Below are 20,827 nucleotides of genomic sequence, written 5' to 3'. Positions count from 1 at the left end.
TGAAGGCCAACTGTCACAAGATTAACTCGGACGAAAGTACTGATCTTTGACAAGAACACCTCACCAAAGGACTCCAACTGGTGGCCACCCAAATTCGGTCCCACACCCAGAATCCACGCCAGGAACCTCAGACTAATCATCAATAGTAAACTGGGCATGACCTCACAAGTCAACTCCAGCACTGCATCTTGCTTCACGACCCTGAAGATGCTGAGGAAGATTTTAAAATTGCTCTCAAGCAACACTAGAAAAACTGTCACTCATGCCCTAGCATTCCCAAGCAGCTTGGACTATGTGAACACCCTCTACTTCGGGATCGCCAAGTAACTCACTAGAAGAATACAAACCATGCAGAATTTGACAGCCAGACTCGTCCTCAGCCTCCCACACTGAACTTGCATCACACCTCACTTCAGGGATCTACCTTGGCTCCCGATATACAAACGTGCTCAATTCAAACTCCTCGCACTCCAGGCACTACACAACTCAGGCCCCACCTACATGAACAGTCACATCTCCTTCCACCAACCACCCAGACACCGCCGCTCCAGAGGACTCCTACTGCACACATCTCACTCATGCACAGAAACAGTTCGGGAGGACCGTGTCCTCTTACATCATTCCTAAAGCGTGGAATGGCCTCCCACTCCACATCAGAGCCTCCTCCTCTCTTTTTGAAGTTGGCAAGAAACTTCAGATTTGTCAAATGTCACCAAACTAATTAGCAAAACAAAAAAACACTCTATGGAAAGATATCCCATAGGTAACTTTCTGAGCCTTAACTGCTTCATGCCCAGCACAAGCCCCTCTTGAAATGCAAATTTTTCAAAAACAGCTGATCACGTCTACACCAAATTACACCACACACGCTTTCTGTTTAAAGTGTTAACTTTCTGCCAAATGTGATGTAATTATTTTCAGCCATTTCTTTCCGTATCTGAGAGCAGTTTCCTATGGGATTTAAGAGCTTGACGTATGAAAATTAGCAATAGCGATTGCCAAGTAGTGATTGTTTTGCGAGTCGCTATTTGGTAATCTCGGTTACCACTGTACACCAGTAAGTTCTGGCCCATCAGTGATTGGTAGTGGGTCGCAAATAGACCTACCTCATGAGCACTTAGGAGGTAGATCACAGTTTGTGACACACTAAGATTTGCTGCCATCACATTGGTGACCTGCTGGGGTCAGCAGACCACCATGTTTGTGATAGTTTTGACCTAAAGCAATAATTTTATATTTTGTAATTCAGTCCATTTTCCTTAAAGGAAAACGGGATACATTTGCAATTAACAAATGAAAAGCTTCATTTTTATATTTTAAGTGTAGGCAGTGCTCTTTGAGACCATGCCTACTCTTAAAAAATAGTTTTTGAAATACTCTCAAAGGGGAAGGGGTCCCAAAGGGTTCTCTTCAATTTACAAATAGGTTACCACCAACTTTGACTTGGTGGTAAAGTGGGAATGTTTTTCGACTGCATTTCGGTCACAAAACATTCATACATCCCATTCTGATTCAGTATTTGGAAGGGCCTCTTTCAAATTCCAAATCAGTATGTATTCACAATTCCAAATTGCGATCCAGTAACATGTTACCGAAACACAATTTGAGAATAATACATACCAAAATGCATTTTTGCGGTTGGAAACGGCCTGATTCTGTCAATCGGGCCGTTTGTGACTGCAAAAATGCTTCATACATCTAGTCCTAAAAATAGGAAATCAACGTTTTTGGCCCCCACATAACCGATCGGTGCAAATCTTTCAACGAATGTACCCAGGTGGACAGATTTTTTGGGAATGATTTGTGCAGATTTGTTAGTGGTCATTAAAGGAAAAAAAACACTATGGAAGCTCTTATCTAACTTGGAGGAGCGGGGGAGGTGGTGTGTGAATAGATAGATATTTGTGTGTGTGTGTGTGTGTGTATATATATATATATATAGATATATTATAATTAACTGAAAAATACAGCGGTTACAGAGTAGTTATAATTAGGAAATAGAATTTAAAAACACTTAGATATTCTCTCAAAACCTACAGGGACAATATAGTTAGGTTCAGATTTTAAACACACAAAAAATATAACAATTCTGCAGTTATAGTTTCCTCAAGTAACTATAACTCGTTCCCTAAGCTAACTAGAACTCCCACCCCGCCATGCACAGTTTTCCCATCAATAACTTTATAGCAAAAGTTGCAATGATATTATCAATGAGGTCATAGAAGATGTTATAAGTGATGTACTATAGTTACTGTAGCTCACGAGTACCTTACACATTTACTGGTTAGCACTAAGTAAATATCTTCATACTCTGTATGTAGAAGACATTAATGCAGCCAATTCCCAACAGGTAAATGATACTGCCCAAAATTAGAGAAGGCAGGCCAATAAATGAAGACTGTAAAATCACCATGAGCACCAGGGAACATCAATATTGTTGTGATTGCCTATTTTGTGGAACTCAGTCCAATAAGGTGAACAAAGGGATATTGCAGACCAGAAAAAAACAATGGGAATTTATGAGGGCCTTGTGACCCTCTTGATTGAGCTTCTCAACTGCATGGTCGCAGTGTCTTGGATAGCAGCCAAAATCTCTGGCATATTTGATAGCTATTGCAAAAGGTTTTAAACAGACGCTTGTGCTCGCAGTCTTTTTTTAAAAAAAAAACTCTACCAGGGTAATCTTTACAAGATGCATACATTTCCATTTAAGTTTGGAAAACTCATAGGTACTATGAATTTGAGAAGTGTGGGGAAGAACCAAGCTGAAAACCTTTAAAAAACTCAAACAGGGGAGTATGAATTGGCTAATTCGAAGATGTCAGTATTTACACTGTAAACATGCATTAAGTGTTAATGTATCTCTCAGTACTCACATATTGGATGGCACACTTTGGAACGTAGAGTGCTCCCAGAGTTCCTTACCTTAAGAAATAGCTTTCTCAGAATTTTTTGGGACCTTAATGAGTAAACCTCCAGATATGTTGCATAGTTTAGGTCAAGATCTATGGCACACTCCGGGTTGGCGGCTCATGGGCTGTGTAATTGTAAACATACAAAGTACGTACGGTATGGTGGCGGCCGGCCCCGGAGGTTGTAGGCCAGAAGCTGTGTAAAGTCTGCAATTGTACAATAAAGGTCTTTTTGAAAAAAAAAAAAAAAAAAAAAGATCTATGGCACACATGGGAGAACGACATGACACAGAGCAGGATAAAGCTCAGTAACACCCCCAGGGACATGGCTACCAAGAGCAGGAGTCAGACTTTTGCAACTCAAATTCTTACATGGAACGTATATTCCCGTTTACTGTTCGTGACGTTTTGAAAAATAGACACTGATTTCTGTCCCCAAGGGTGTGGTTGGGGGGAGGGGGGGTTTTCCATTGGAAAGTTCCTGGAGAGGGTTGGCAACAGTAGGTAGGGTGTAACCAACAGAGTAGGGGAAAAACATGATATTGGTTTTTCTGAGTCTGGGCATACTGTGAATATATATCAAATTGGTCAGTGATCGGGCTCTGATAGTCACACAATGCAATGTTTATTGGATGTGGAGTAGCCATGGTGACTCAACTCTGGAGTAATGGCATTCAAATATGTACTGGTGCATGCTTGCTGAGAAATATATCTGGGAGGTTGACCCCAAAAATTTGAATACTGATGGGCCCAAGGAAAAGTGAGAGGATGAATTGGGTCATTGAACTACCATCCAGTGGGATGGAGGAACGAAGTGATGCAAAGGAAATGTATTGTACCACAATGTAGAGTAAATATTGGTTGTTGTGAGCTATTGATGTCATGTCTGAATAGGCAACAATTGAAGACCTCAACCCAACACACCTAGCTGGCTGTGTTCGTATCCAGCACCTTGCTTTAGAACTCACTGGCAAAGTTCTGAGATCCGAGATGGGACTGATGAAAGTTACTCAAACATATGAGCTCAGGGCAATACAACCTATTACTAGACATTTCCAAAAGTGTCTAAAGAATTGCACATGAAGCATCTTTATAGGGGCATAGTAGCTGTCCAGGTCTGGAAAATGCATCCTCCCTCTGCTGGCAACCTGCACTTAGGTTCAAACGAACATTACCATCATTCCACTGCACTGGTAACTTAATTTTAATGAGAGTAATTGTGCAACATGTGGTTTTTCAGGGAATAAAATATTTAAGTCACCAAATGAAAGATTCTACCCTTGTTGAATGTTTGCTTTCACTGTTAGCAGAAGGCTGTGCTGTATCCAAAACGCAGATCGTGATACACCATAAAAACTGCCAGTTTTCTAGGTGCAAAAACATTTGACATCAGGACACATTACAAACCGGATTAAGGAAGGTCCAGATCAAGGAATAATAGCAATGAAATGTAAGAGTGTATAGAGTAGGATAAGAACTAGGTACCAATGCACTTCCAACTTAAGTGAGGACAGAGTTCTTGTGGTTTACATTCGCCTTGAGTTAAATGATTGGAGCAGCCACTGTCCCTTTATGATGGCGGGCAATCTGATACAAGCTAACAAGGATAAGAAGGATAAGGATCTTAAAAATGATATTGATCAATTGTAGATCCCTCAATAAGCGCAAATACGAGCTTCACAATTACCTGGCTGAAAATCATCCGGATATCATGTTTCTGACGGAAACTTGGTTGAATGAAGTCTCTGCACCAGAAATTCTTGAGGCTCTCCCTTTGAATTATGGGATCGCTAGACTTGATCGTATAATGAACATGGGGAGGGATAGCTATTATTCATAAGCTATCGGTACAATGCTCATTAGAACCAGTGACAATTGAAGCCAGTGAGGCATGCTTCTTCACTGTAATGGTGGATGTGAATTATGTCATAAAAGGTTTTTTAATATACGGACTACCAGGCCACATTGTACTGGTGTTAGGAGACCTGAACCTACACGATGATGCTAGGGATAATACCACAGTGCAAGAGCTTTCTCAGGAGCTGGCCACGCTACAACTGGTGCTGCAATCCGCCCTCCCGACCCATTGACATTGCTACTTATTAGATCCAATTTTTGCCAACTGGGGGGAATTAAAGGTTGAAAAACCTTACGCAGTCCCATGGATAGCCCATTATATGATCCCTTTTAGCACCAGGATTCCTAACGCTCCACCCCTGAAAAAGGCAAGAACAGGGAGACTGCAGAGGAAATTAGCTGGATTCACAGCAGGCAATTTCAATCACGCCCTCCAGCAGGGCGGTCCACCGGTTGGAAGTGATGCTGAATCTGCCTTTTACGCGCTAGACGAAAGGATGACTGAGGCGCAAGATAGTGCTGACCCATGGGCCACGAGTGCATTGAGGAAACAGTCAAAATCTTCCCCCTGGTTCAGCAAAGAACTTATGGTGGTTAAGTCCTCATGTAAGCGTTTGGAAAGAAGTTGGTGAGGAGACTTTTCAGAGCACAGGAGGGCCAAATATAAAACTGGCCTCAAAGTCTACCACTCGCTCATAAGGAAAACTCGGGCCACGTATTATAACTCAAAAATAGAGCAAGCCGAAAACTCCTCTAGGGAGTTATTTGTGATTTTTAAGGATCTATCTTCACTGGCTAGAACCACAGCTCCTAGCACCGATTCAGTGGAGTCCTGCAACCGGATAGTAGATTTCTTCTCAGAGAAGGTGTCAAGGATTTATTCCACCTTCCCGGAGGAGGCTGGCAATGGGGGAACGGAGTAGCCTAGAGAGTGCATCATGGAGGAAGCTCTCTGCCTCTATAGATTTAACCTTCCCACCTGCGAGGATCTCAAAAACACAGCCTTGAGTATTAAATCCGGCTCCCCAAAGGATCCTGCGACACATAAAAATCTGAGAGCAAGCATGGAGGTACTAGTCCCCTACATTAGATATCGCCTAAAACGCTCCTTTGATTCAGGGGTGGTCCCACAAAGGTGGAAAGAAGCAGTGGTTATCCCTATAAAAAAAGCCAGGTGTAATTTGCCATATTTCGCTAAAATAGTGGAAAAAGTGGTTAATACTCAACTGACGATGCACATTAACCAGCACGGCTTACTCCATCTTACGCAATCGGGTTTCCGAGCCATGTACTCTACAGAGTCAGCACTACTTATGTCTACAGAAAACATATGCAGGCACGTAGATGAGGGGCAGACGGTGGCACTTGTGCTGTTGGACCTTAGCGCCGCATTTGATACCGTTGCCCATCCAATACTCCTACAACGCGGAAGGAAGCCTGGATAATCTGGCCTGGAAGTGGTTAAAATCTTTTCTGTAGGGCAGAAGCTTTCAAGTGTCCCAAAGACCGTATTACTCCAAGAGAATCAGGCTGGCTCAAGGGGTTCCCCAGGGCTCCATACTCAGCCCTACTCTTTTTAATATTTATATAGCCTCTCTGGCAGACATCATTATGAAATACGGCATTAGTGTCGTCCTATGCCAATGACACACAACTAGTAGTGTTCCTATCTCAATCCCATACAGAGGCAGCCACTAACCTCTCCACCTGCCTACAGGAGCTGGCAGGATGGATGTCAAATAACTGTTTAAAGTTGAATGGCGGCAAAACGAAAGTCCTGATTGTGGGGAAGGCTCCTTGAATATGGTCATCGAGGTGTTGGCCGCAGACCCTGGGCCCCACTCCCACCCCCAGTAACCAGGTCAAGAACTTGGGGATGTGGTGGATTCCAAGCTCTCATTTGATCACCATATCAGGACGGTGGCCGAAAAGTGCTTTGGAATAATGAAAGGCCTTTGTAAGATCCTGGATGTGCTCCCCGTAGCAGTCAGGAAAACTCTAGTCCATGCATTAGTGACTTCCCGCTTGGACTATGGGAACGCTCTATACCTAGGAGCCAGTGGTAAGAGTGTTCAAAGATTACAATTCATTCAGAACGCAGTGGCTCGCCTTGTTCTGATGCTCCCCCAGGAGAGCCTCATCCAAGAATGCCCTGGCTGCCCTGCTCTGGCTTCCAGTGAGGGCTAGAATTCTCTTTAAGGCCTTCTGTATCAGTCATAGCATCGTGCAGGGAAAGGGACCTATCTACTTACTTAGTCTAATGTCACCTTATACTCCCACTAGAGCCCTTGGGACGGGGCAGGTTAAAATCCCAGTTATCAAAAGAGCAAGAATGGGTGGTAGAGCATTCGGATGGAACCAGCAGAAAACTCCTTCCGGAAAAACTAAAAACATGGCTCTTCAAGATATAGATTCACCACCGTGCTTAGATTTACTGTTACAGAGCGGGTCAAGTACGCTGCAGCGCGGGGACACATTAGTCAGTGTAACCAGGCACTATACAAGCTCATTTATTATTTTTATAGTAAGTGATGCCAGTTATCATATGGAATCCTGCTCGTGTTAGTTATCTTCATACTCATTCATCTTGATTGGCCCTTGCTAGAAATAGTTTTGGTTCTGCTCTGTGCCGAGAATTTAATGTGATTGTGTTATCTTGTGAAAACATAACCATATTTAGTACTGTGCGAAGGTTTAAGAGAATATTCATTGAAATGCGTTACCCTTTCTTATCTAACAATTAAACCAGCGAGAATGTTTAGAATGTATTATAAACGGATTATCAGTAGATTAGTGGATTGGAATTTTCATAATAGAATTAATTAGAGTTGGTGGACATTATAAAGTTATGTTATGTTGTCCTGTTTAATTGTTTTTATAGAAATATTTTAGAAGATATTTTATTCCAGGTAAATTACATATAGTCTCTGCTTGAGTACGATTGCTGATTTCTGTGTTTAGAAAAATATTTTTTTTAAAGTCTGCCACTTTACATGTGTCGGCGTTTTTGCCGCATTTCAAGAACGGCTACATCCTCACTAGTATTTAATACTGTATTGTTAATGGGTTTTATAAATTCTTAGAGTCAAAAGGCAAAATTGTCTTCAAATCACACAAATAATGTTGCATGGGAGATGCTCTAAGCATTAAAGGATTTTAGGAGTATTGTTTTGTGACTTGCTTGTTTAGGCATTCATAAATCATATAGTCATGTAATGCAAATTTGTGCATTACATACATTCATACACTTGTACATAGACAACCCTGCTCCCATATGTATTTGATTGTCTTGGTTAATATACTCGTAACACTAGATCTTAAGGTCCTGAGCTGAAAATAGTATATAAGGCGCAACACTTCAACCTTAATGCTGTTCCCTTGATTTTTCAAATGGCATCACTCATAGGTATCAAAATATAGTGATGTGTAATACGTCAGCTTCACATTTAACATCTATAGCAGTGCAAAATTTGTAATATTAATTTCGCACACATTAAATTATGTTTTGTATTGGTGTTCATCATATTAATATGTCAGATTCACACACAAAAGAGTATGTTTATGAAGTTCAGTCGTATGCCCAGCGCCTGCATGCATATACCCAGTATTTTGGAGTTGGCGAAACATCAAGGGATGTGTAAGGGTGTATTTCCAGGATAGGAAAGATGATCCCAAGAGTTTAGTCCCTCTCTGGCTGCATTCACAAAATGTAGGAATGGTTTTTCCCAAACCAGCAACACATTTGAGCCATCAGTACTTTGGGGTGTTATCATCAGCACAAAGGAATGGAGGAATATCCCTTTAGATTAGAAGGCAGAAAACCAAAATCTTGGTGGACTGTACAAGGGGGGAGAGCACCATCCTTCCTCCTTTGCTCCTTTCAGATTTGGGGTTATTTAACTCAAAGCCCGGGATATAATGCAGGCACAAGAAAGGAAAGGGGTGGCATGCAATTTGTGGCACTCTGAATGGGACTGCAAAAGGGACTGAACACCAGCATTATCCTTCCTCCTGTCAGAACACAAGTATGAGGAGTACTCCAGCAGAAGCCTACACTTTCAATACCTAATCTCCTCACAGATCCCAAAAAGGAAAATTAACAGAGAGAGAACACACATACACACATTGGGAGAGAGAAAATCTGAAAAGAAAAAACAGGATATTCGAATTGGAGAGAAAGCAAACCCAAAGAGGAAAATGCAGGCTGTTAGACCTGGGGTTTCTGGTAGGCAGAGGTATGCACCCTGTCCAAGCAGGAACCACCATTCTAGTCAGGGTAAGCTAGATGCACACTAAAAGATAACCCATGCTCACCCTCTGGTAGTTTGGCACAGAGCAGGCAGGCTTTTCTAAAGAGGCAATTTGTAAAGTTTTTGTGTGTTACCACCCACTAACACAAAAAAACACCACAAAAAGACTCCATACAGGGTTAGAGAAATAGAGTATTTTTATCAGAAAATCAAGACCAGAACAACAAAAATCCAATAAGTAGGACAGGAGTTGTGATTTCTTAAAGAATAAGCCAAAAATAGTGCTTAGAAGTCAATAGCTCTAAAATGTTACTTGAAGTCATGCTAGACTGGGGTAAATCCAAAGTTCGGCCGACCATGATGTAGGGCAGACTGGCTACAGGACTCAGACAGGTCCCATTAACAAAGTACCTTGAATGGAGCAAAGTGTCAAGGTTCAAAGCGAGGAGTCTAGAGGTGCTGTGTCATGGTCGATCCCGTGGATGGAGTCGAGCGTTGGCACCGATCCACACAGCCGATAGAAGCTTCGTTGACTAACCCCTGTACGATGCAGGCACTGTGTCGTCGTTGAGCCGCAGTGTCTGTCGTCGTTGAGCCACGCCGGCTGTAGAGTCACTGTTGTTGAGCAGCCGCTTCGTCGGCGTTTAAGGCGACGTGTCGGTACCGATCGGTGCATAGTTGCTGCTGCATCGACCTCGATGAAGAAACAGCTGCAAAAAAAAATTCTAAGGCCCAGGACGGGAGGGGGCACCTCAGGCAAGGGTGGGACGCCTAGATGGCACAGTCCGGCAGCACCAGGTGAGTTCTAGGAACTGTTCCTTGACCCTTAGATTTCAGAAACAGGAGGCAAGCCAGCAAGCCCTTTTAGTCGCTCAGGCTTCAAGTGTGATGGGTCCAGTCTTTGTCGTCAGCAGGGCAGAGATCAGCAGGGCCGATCAACACAGCAGTGAAGCAGTTCTTTGGGACTGTCAGTCAAGTAGAGTGGGAATCCTTGTAGCACAGCAGTCTTTATTCCTGGCAGAGTTCTTCACAGGTCCAGTTGGGTACTTTCTTGGTAAGGTCAGAGCCCCAGTTCTTCTACCCAAATGTGCCTTTGATGTGGGGGTTACTTCAAGGCAGCTCACTGACGTACACAAGTATTCCGTTTAGCCCAGTCCCGTCTGCCACGCTATCTGTGGGGATAATCAGTCCTTTGTGTGTGGACAGGAAATCCTATTTAAGTGAAGTAAAAGCCCCTGTCCAGGCAAGGCCATCCGGATTTAGATGAGTTCTCTGTCACACCTACCCTACCTGTGTTTGTGGCTGTCTAGAGGGAATGCACAAAGTGTAGCTGTCACCCAGCCCAGACGTGTATTGGCGATAGACCACAAAGCAAACATATTTAAGAGCTGATAAATGTCCACTTTCTAAAAGTGGCATTTCTAAAATAGTAATGGTAAATTTATCTTTACAACTAAAGAGGATTTCTCATTACTGTTCCAAAGATATGAAACCTGATGAAGCTACTCCTTTCTGATGATCAGGAATAATAGCTTAAGTGTTTTAAGGAATTCCCAATGCTAACCTATGAGAGGAGTTCCTGCCTCACAGTTGTGAAAAACAAATCGAGCTCTTTGTCATTACCAGGCCATGTAAAACGTTCAAGTACATGTCCTACCTTTTAGTTACACAGCATCCTGCCCGTAGGGCTATCTAGGTCTTACCTTAAGATTGACTTGCATGTAATAAAAGGGGAGTTTAAAGCTTCGCAAGTGGTTTTAAATGCCAAGTCGAAGTGGCAATAAACTGTACACTCAGGCCCTGCAATGGCAGACCTGTGACAGGTTTGAAAAGTTACTTGTGTGGGTGGCACAATCACTACTGCAGGCCCACTATTTTACAAAGGACATACAGGAAACCTAAATATGCAAATCGGGTATACACCATTGTTACCATGTTTAGGAGAGAAATCACTTGCACTTTAGCACTGGGCTGCAGTGGTATAGTACCCAGAGTCCTAAAACCAACAAAACAAAAGTCAGAAAAAGAGGAGGAGGAACGCAAAAAAATTGGGGTGACTCGTCGGAGAAGGTAATTTTCGCAACACAGACATTGGAAAACTGCATATACAAAACCTTGACAAATGTCAAGAGACTTTAGAGGAAAATATCAATATAATGTCAGTGTTAGCTGACATTTTGTGAAGAAACATGACTGCAAAACTTTCTTTACTTCTTTGTGTGCAAGTGTTTATGAATGAAAAGTAATAAAGCAATGTCTACATAACCGCCCCACGGCTTCTTACCTTAAAGTCATTATGGAGTGTGTTCAAGATATTCATAAACATTGTAGTTTTCAAAGCTTGATGCGGCTTTCTCTTGTCATTTTCTGATACCTTGTCTCCATTTGGAAAATTTGAAGTTTAGGGAAACTTTGAACTTGCAAGAATTTATTTCCACTTTGTTAGCAAGTAAAACATTTGTGTGGCCCAATCTCCTCCTGTACACTTCCAAATATATTGAGGTGTTCAGCATACATGTACACCTAATCTGATAGAGACTACTAGCCGCAGATTCCTTCACGGAGAATTATCCCCAGGCGTGAAACTGGATCTGGAAACTTTTTGCCACAGCATCCCTGTGCACCAGGGGCGGGGCGGCATCACGCGACTCCGCCCACGCGTCGTCCGCATACGTGACGTCAGTGATGTCACATAAGCCCCACCCTGGCGCGCCTATGTCCGTATTTTTCTTTTCGCTACGGGCCTGTTTGTGGCCCTTCTTTCTTCATCATTGTCTCTTCTTTTGGTGGAACAGTGTGCAAATGCCTTCGGGCTTCAAGACTTGCACGTCTTGTGGGCGTCTTATGTTGGCAACAGACCCTCACCTCATTTGTATGTGGTGTTTAGGGGAGGATCACGGCACCACTGATTGTGAGGCATGCCAACAGTTGAAGCCGAAGTTGCGGCGGGAGCGCTGGATGAAACTACTCTCGACACGTGTCTCCAGGTCGGCTTCCTCCCCTCGGTCAGCCTCAGCAGACGGCTTCAGGTACGGCAGTGGTCATCGTCCTCGCCCTTCTCCGATGTCGCGAGAGCGTCGCTCACCAGTGGGTATGTGTTGCAGTTTGTCCCCAGGGAGCTGGTGTATTCGGCCTGCTGGGGGCGTGAGCTATCCTTGGGTGATGCGGCCCGCGTGTCGTCCTATCCACCGTTTCCCGGTGATGGGGCGTCGAGAGTCCAGATGGAGACATTCGCGGCGGCTTTGCAGGCCTCGCTGGCGTCTCTTCCTCCTTCCCTTCCTGGGGCATCTGCGGGTCCCTTGCCTTGCACGGGGCCCTCCAGGGCGCTGCCGGCAGCTCCGGCGCCAACGCAGACTGGTTTGGATCCAGGCTTGGAGGATATGGTGCTGTTGGGCTGCAGCCCCTCGGGGGTCCCTCCTTCAGACCACGGCGCCTCTGCCTCGCCGCAAACTCCAGCGGGAGTCCCTGTCGTGTCGCAGGAGGTCGCCGGGGCTCTGGTCGAATCCCCGAGCCCTGCTTGGCCCTCTGGGCAGGCGAAAGCCTCGTCCACGGCTGAGCTGATGCCTCCAGCGCCTGCTCCTCCGAGCAGCGCCACAGGGGTCGGTGACCTCTCCTTGTCCCGCTCTGGGTCCAGGCTGGGTGGGGACCCCTAATCCCCCTCCTGGCCCCTCCCGTCCCTCCCGCAGGCGGCTGCCTCATCGGAGGGCGAGTCGGAGGTTGAATCGTCCTGACACCACCGCATGGGTCGTCGGGCAACCTCCACCACATTCTGGGCCGAGGCTGGCAGAGGGCTTCGTGTCACTCCCCTGGTCCCTCTCGTTCCTCAACGCAGGTGGTTGCCTTGGCGGAGGTCGAGTCGGTGTCGTTCCGGACCCGCTGCCCCTTGGCCACTTCGGCTCTGGCTCCACTCCGATCCCCGGCACTGTGTGACTTGCAGGAGTCTTCCCCTCCTCAGTGACTACTGAGGTGAGCTGGTTCTGGACCTTCTTGGGCCGGTTGCCCTTGTTGTGGATTTCCGTTTTCTGGCCATTGAGTCCTCCTTGCTGGGGCTTTGGCATTGTTGGCTGCTGGACGGCCCCTTGTTGACTGTGTGTGTGTGTTTGCTGGAGTTGTTACACAGACTTGGCCCTGAGATTAGGCCTTCTGTTTTTCTTTGGGCTGCTTGTCAAGACTTCCGTGGGGGTGTTTTTAGGTCTCAGCTAGCCGCGCGAAGCATGTGCATACACACACACACAAGCGCCCACGCACATACATACAGACACCCACCCCCCTCACATACACACACGCGCGCTCCCCCCTCTCCCCCGCCGTCGCACACATGCACACACACACACACACACACACACAACGAGGGAAGCAAGCCCCCCCCCGCAGCCCTTTTCAACTTACCAGGTGAATTCTGAGGGACTCCGCTCTCCTTCTGGCGTCGCGAGACGCTTTCACTCCGCCTTCTCTTCCGGTCCGGACGCAGCCCCGCCCCCGTCACAGGCGACTTTGCCTGACTTCCGGGGAGGCTGCTGGGCTCGTGAGTAACAGTGACGTCCTTGTTTTTCAAGTTCGCGGACGCTTGTTGTACTTTCCGCTTTGCATAAGATGCCCCCTCCTTTCAATCTTTCATTCGATCCTTCCTTGTTCCCGCGCTTTTGTTTCTAGTTTGCATCGCCCTCTTTCGCGACCCCTCCCTGCTTCTCTAGTTCTTGCATCCCGCTCCAGCGTGTCTCGTATTTTTTTTCTTTCACCTATCGCCACAATACATATGACTGCCCGGTCTCCAAAGTGACACCTTGTCACCAGGGATGCCGTGTCGAGCCCAGAGTTTTCCATTTCACAATCGATATTTTCAGGTATTTAGTGACAGTGTAACTGGTTACGCTGACGTGACCCAGGGATACAAGTCACATCATTTAATAGATTTATGTACGAATAAAAGGAGGGCACGCAGCCATACGCTTGGAAGTTAAGTAGTAAATAATGAATGCACAGGACTGAAAATGTTATCCCTACGGCGTGCAGTAGTCTTGCAGCATTTCATTAACCCCATATTTCAGTCACACGCCCCTCCCTTCCTCTCTGCCCCTCTCTCTCTCTTCATATGGCCTCTTTTGACCGTTGCCGCCTTCCTCCTTACATTCGGTCCCAACACTTCCACCACTCCTCCCCCACCTTTTATCTCCTCAGGTTCACCATCCCCATTATCGCTTAAAAGACTTATTTTTTTCGAGCCTTGTTCTTCCCGCTGTTGTAAGAGTGACCCCCACCGGCGTGTCTGTCATCTATCAACACGTCGACCCACCCCCGCCTTTCACACACCTGAACGAAAGGGCACACACGGGTATTTAGAGAAAGATAAGAAAGGCATTTTAAGTGGTTCAATCGGAAATCCAGGTGTCCTTGGGCGCAGTCCTACTGATCGGAAGGGGGTCTGGCATTCCAGAATGAATGAGGGATGGGGGTCGAATCCCAAGGCACGCATCCGGTAAACACTAGGAATTTCCCCTGGCCACATCTGTTAAGTTATTTAAAACACTGATTTGCAACGTTTTTTATGAAACCATGATGGGAAAATTTCACATTATTTTCTCGGGCAGTTGTTTCGACAGTTAAATATACCTTTACACGGTTATAAATTGTGTTCTGTTTTATTTAGCAGTCTTTTTACACCTGTAGAAGAGTTTGGAGAAGTTAATAAGTGAAATAACTTATCATTGTTTATATTTCCCATTGCTAATTACATTATTGGCCTTGGCCAACTTCCCGGAATAGTTGTCTCCACCGGGAATTTCCGAGGAGCATGCGCGTGTCTGCACCATTGACCACTGCCATACACACACGGATACCACCACTGCCATGCACACACAGACACCACCACTGCCATACACACACGGACACCACCACTGCCATACACACACGGACACCACCACTGCCATGCACACACAGACACCACCACTCCCATGCACACACGGACACCACCACTCCCATGCACACACGGACACCACCACTGCCATGCACACACAGACACCACCACTCCCATGCACACACGGACACCACCACTGTCATACACACACGGATACCACCACTGCCATGCACACACAGACACCACCACTGCCATACACACACGGACACCACCACTGCCATGCACACACAGACACCACCACTGCCATGCACACACGGACACCACCACTGCCATGCACACACGGACACCACCACTCCCATGCACACACGGACACCACCACTCCCATGCACACACGGACACCACCACTGTCATACACACACGGACACCACCACTGCCATGCACACACGGACACCACCACTGCCATACACACACGGACACCACCACTGCCATGCACACACGGACACCACCACTGCCATGCACACACGGACACCACCACTGCCATGCACACACTGACACCACCACTCCCATGCACACACGGACACCACCACTCCCATGCACACACGGACACCACCACTCCCATGCACACACGGACACCACCACTCCCATGCACACACGGACACCACCACTCCCATGCACACACGGACACCACCACTCCCATGCACACACGGACACCACCACTGCCATGCACACACGGACACCACCACTGTCATACACACACGGACACCACCACTGCCATGCACACACAGACACCACCACTGCCATACACACACGGACACCACCACTGCCATGCACCCACAGACACCACCACTCCCATGCAGACACAGACACCACCCGTGCTTAATTTGTAAAAAAAAAAGTGCCAGGGCTTTCATTTGTAAAAAATTAAGTGAAAGGGCACTCGTCAGGAGGCTACTGTAGTTTGCCATACATATTACGCGACTTTGAGCTATTGGCATTGTAAATGACAATGATTTGTATTTATGTTTTGGTTTTTAAAACATAAATAAAAGACCTTGTCATTTACAATGTCAAGACCTTAAACTCGCGTTCATTTACAATGCTAATAGCTCTAACTTTTGCAATGCCGAGACCGTTGCATTGTAAATGCTTGTTTTTCCCTGTGACTCTTTTGTTATTCTTCTGCTGCTAAAGTTCTTCCAAAGTGAGTTCCCATGTCTTGGGACTTAACGTACCGTATGTGGGGTAGTGGTAGCTGTTATATAGCTAATCTCTGATGGGGAGTTCTGGTCTCCTTCGGGCGCCTGTTCTCCATGGCGTTTCTGTATGTTGCTATTGCTTCTTGAGGTCGTGTGCGCGGCCCCTTTCGATGGTGTGTCCGAGCATTTCCTCTCCTTCCTGCTCTTATCCTGAGAGCTGGGATGCTTCTGTGTTATAGCTTTTGGCGGCTTATGGCTATCAGTGCCATTCTGGCTGGCCTGTTGCCTTCCCTCTGGGTGGGCTTGCCTTCTTTCCCTTGTTCCTTGGGTCCTCTAGGCTTCTTCTTCTTGTTCCTCTGCCTGTCCTGGTATTGGCTGGAAGCTCTTTTGCCTTGGAAGGTGGAGGGGGGGGGGGGGGGCAGTGGAGTACCTCGGCCACTCCGGCCTCTCCGGCCTTGCCCCTGGTTCCTCTGTTGTGAGTGTAGGGCCTCTTCAGTCTTCTTTCTTCCTCCTCCATCTCTCTTGTGATCACTGGTGTTCGGCTTGTGGAGGTGCTCTTGTTTGGAAGGTACGAGGTTACTTCCCTGGTCCGCAGGTCTTGTTCCCTGTGGGACCCTCTGTCCTGTCCAGGCTGGTGAGGTCCTTTCGCAGACCCTCCTTCCCCGTGGGTATCGCTAGGGTATCTATTCTACGTGAAGGAATCTGTGGCTAGTAGTCTTTATCAGATGTATGAGTTACTTACCTTTGGTAACAATGTATCTGGTAGAGACGATTCTAGCCCCAGATTCCTTCAGGCCCGCCCTTCCTCCCGGTTCTGCGAGGACCCTGTGCTGGTCTTCGGTAGTCGCCTTCCGGTGGGGGACTATGTCTCCTGTGAGTGCCTTCTGTTGCTCTTGACGGTGGCTTCGTCTTGTTGCTCTTCATTCCTCCTCTCTGGTTCTTTGGAAGTTGGGGTTACGATGCTCCTGTGCCCCGCTGCTCTGGCTGCTCCAGTTTTGGGAGGTTTGCCTTCAATCTTTGCCCTCCCTTCCCTTCCTCTTGCTGCTAGGGGTCCTGGCCCCTCTGCTAACCTCTGAGTTGGGGTCCTTTGGTCGTGCCTCACCCTTGTTCCTTGGGGGTGGTTGCGCTCTATGCTGGGGTGGCTTGGGGGTTGGTTGTTCCCGTCTGTTTGGGACTGGCTCCCATTCCTTATTTCGGGGTGAGGATTGTTGGCCTGCTACATGTGTCATGACTTTTTTCGCAGGTTCCTTGTCTCCGGGGGATACGGGGGGAGGCTGTCTACGTACTGGCAGGGTGGCTGCTCGTGGCTCTGCTCTTTCTTCCTTCTGCCCCTGCCCTTGGACACTGCAGTTTGACACTTCCTTATGGTGTCTTTCTCTTTTTTAAATGCTTTTGCACACTGTTCTCATTCTCCCACAGTTTTTTGTATTGTGGCCCAGCGTTGTGGTGCGGAAAAGTTCTCAGTTGAAAACTGACATAGGCTCGCCGGGGTGGGGCTTATGTGACCTCACTGACGTCACGTACGCGGATGACGCCTGAGCGGAGTCGCGTGATGCCACCCCGGGCGCGCAGGGATGCTGTGGCAAAAAGTTTCCGGATCCAGTCTCATGCCTGGGGATAATTCTACGTGAAGGAATCTGCGGCTAGAATCATCTCTCTACCAGATACATAGTTACCGAAGGTAAGTAACTCCTACATTGAGTGCATATCACTTTTTTTTCTAAAAATCTAGCGTTAAATGAATGTAGGGTGGATTAAGGGATATTCTATGGTAAAGGCACACAAGCTTATGACCGGTAAGTATACTGCTGCGGATCAACCCTGATTGAATGTGAGTGACTTAACCCCATTGGGATTGCTTATATTTAAAGGTTGAACTTGTGCAATGGAAGAAAGACCCTTTGGGTAAGTTAACTTTTTTTCTTATGTCTTTATTCCAGGAGGCTGATGTAGTTGTTGACTGGAAACCATTAGATGATAATTTCGACTCTACCAATATTCCTTGTGCCGGGAAGGTATGCTAAAAAATGTTTGTGATTGCAGTACTTTACTTTGAGTGTGTCCACAAACTATCAGTATAAGTTTGTTGTTTGCTAACTTTATTTGCTCTCATTATCCAGCCACTGGTTGGATTTTAAATTGTGTGTTACCGGTCTGTTCTATTTTCACACGGTATTCTGCAATTATAAGTTAAAACTGGAGTACTAGCCTCTGCCTTTATATGTTCCTCAGCTATTTCACTGCCTAAAGAGAATTCTTTCTTTAATTGCTCTCTAACTCATTTAGCATTTCTGAAAGGACCTTGGCAGGTATGTTATAGTTCCATTAAATGATATTTAGCGTTGTGTTGCTGCACCTCATTTGTTGAATGATCAGGTTTCATGTTTTAATTTTTTGCCTCCGGCAAAGCCACTCTTTGTCACTTTCTCTTTCTCCTACACTCCAGTATAGACCTAGCAGGATAATGTTTGTTCACTGCAGTGGCATTATATTCCTCCTCTATAGGTGGTATCATAAGGGGGCCAACTCATGTTGTGTTTTCTTAGAACCGGGCTTGCTATTGATTGACAAGCTAGGGCTTTTGAGGTTTTCATACATTTGCCATCTTTCTTCTAACTTTTTATAGATCATACCTTTTACTTCCTTCCTCGCTCCAATAGCCAATATGCTGCCAACTAGGGATGGGATACTTTAAATAGCTGCTTTTCTACTTGGTCCCATGTACCCTTGTAAGATTGCATGCTTCCCTAATCAATTATTTAGCATCTTCAGTGGTGTACTTTCACCCAGACAGCAGATGTTGGAAATTGCTCATGACTTGAATATTTTTGCCTTGTATGTTGACGTGATCGCACCCTTTTGTTTACATACTGAGACCCACTAACTTATATAGTGCCTTGAAAGCTAGTCAAAATGAAATAATTTTGAAATCTTGCCTCTGCATTCCATTTTTTGTTTTAGTTAATGCATGATGGTGTGTTGGGGAGGTTTGAGGAGGACTCTCGTGTCTTACTGTGATGTTAAACCTTTCTCTAAGTGTGAAACACTAGGTCGCATGACCACTTATTGAAGGGCTCCTGATAACCTTTTTCTCTGGCTATATAGTTCACATTACTGTATGAATAGATGCGTATTCCTCAAATGCTAAAGGCTCCAGGCAGGGATTGAGTAGATCAGCCGATTCTCTTCTGAGGGTCAGTCCTGCTTCAGTCCTATTCACTGCATGGGGTAGTAGTGGCTGATGGTTGTCCTTGAGAGAGTGTTTCAGTTATGTTTATTATGAATGTTTTATTGTGCACATAACCTCCTGTAAGTTTTCTTGGCGGTTTCTGTGGAAGGAAGGAAGAGAGCCTCTATGGAAGCCCACCTTTTTGGACTTAATTGCCACAAATGGGAATTTTGCTGAAGAATTGCTTGCAAAGAGTTCCATAAGGTATGTATTCAGCAGTGAAAAGGAGCTGCCACCTATACAAACTTTTCTGATATTTATTTATTTAAAAAGTTTTATAAAGCGCGAACATGACCCTTACGGGTATCAGAGCGCTGTACAAAGTGGCGAAAGCAAGAATAAAACAACACAATATTTGAATTGACAGAAGGTTTGCTCTGGATGAGCATCTGCTAATAGTGCAGATCTCTTAAGAATGCCACGTCATGGTTGAAAAGAGGCCCTCTGCAATAGACTGGAAAAAAACTGTTAAAATATTTTTCTACCATAGTGATGTCAAACAAAAAAAACTTCTGCCTTAGTTAGCTGTGGTCAACAGTGTACAAAGCTGCTGTTAAATTCAACAGAATCATTGCGTTTACTCTGACATCGGCTTCTAAAAGTGTTGTTTCTACCCTCCATTCGGAACTAATTCTGCCAGTCCAGTACTATAGTACCTTCCATCTAGAAAAGTTATGCAAAGGGAAATTGAGGGTCGTGTTAAAGGAGTGAGTCCTACCCAGTCCTTATGTGAGCTATATGACCTTTCCTTCTTAAACAGATGGCCCCTTCTGGTTCACAGATTGTGAACTGCTCTTAGGCAGAGGGATATGTACTTAACTAAAACAATCCTGGATTATTCCTGGGCTCAAGAAGCATTCTATGAACTCTGCTCTTCTTGCCAGTTAACCACCAATTGCTAGGATACCTTTTTTTCTAGTCCTGAAAAATGTAGTGACTGAACAGATTTCCACTTATCCCCATGCTAGTGGCTTACATGGGGACCTTTAAGAGATGCCAGCTCCACTGTAGGACAGAGAAAGCTTTATTAGACATTTGAACTGCTGGAGAGGGCAGCAGAAAGTTCTGAAGTGCTTTCAGTGCTTCCTGACCTATCAACTGCCTTTGATACCATCAACTAAGTAGTCTTCTGAGTCACCTGAAATGTGTTGTAGTGGTGATACTGTGCCAGCTGCCCCCTTTTGTACCGCTTTTGGCCGCCATAAGTGTGGCAGGGTATGCTCGGACGTGAGTCCCTTGCTCACTTTGCCACTGGATTCAAGCAAGCCGGGCTGAAGACGGCTGGAATGCCAGAAACCGGTCCTCGGAAGCTTGTTTCCGGTCCAGGGAAGGCATGGTTTGGCAGTTCGGGCTGGACTGTTCCCATGAGGCACAGGGTCAGACTGATTTGCATATAGCCATGTCTGAACTGGGGTGGCAGAGTGGGCTAAAGAACGGTGATGGATTAAACCCAGATCTTTTGACTGGGTGCGAGTGTTTGATTGATTCAGATGCTCCGTCCATCACCACCCCCTTTTGTACCGCTTTTG

At 45.9% G+C, this 20,827-nt stretch overlaps 1 protein-coding gene across 6 annotated transcripts in view; it reads left to right on the top strand.

The window, feature by feature from the left end:
* The window catches only part of TBC1D15 (TBC1 domain family member 15), a 607,052-nt gene that overhangs the window by 117,300 nt on the left and 468,925 nt on the right, over positions 1-20,827 (top strand). For all 6 annotated transcript variants that reach the window (XM_078678245.1, XM_078678222.1, XM_078678231.1 and 3 more), the window contains exon 3: positions 18,010-18,084. In XM_078678245.1, the coding sequence (XP_078534371.1) occupies positions 18,010-18,084 (75 nt within the window). The remainder of the gene's footprint in view (positions 1-18,009; positions 18,085-20,827) is intronic.

The sequence above is a fragment of the Lissotriton helveticus genome, chromosome 1_1, assembly GCF_964261635.1.
Source record: "Lissotriton helveticus chromosome 1_1, aLisHel1.1, whole genome shotgun sequence".
In the NCBI taxonomy this organism is placed as follows: domain Eukaryota; kingdom Metazoa; phylum Chordata; class Amphibia; order Caudata; family Salamandridae; genus Lissotriton; species Lissotriton helveticus.
Note: the sequence above shows the minus strand (reverse complement) of the source record. Positions and strands in the feature narration are given on the sequence as shown.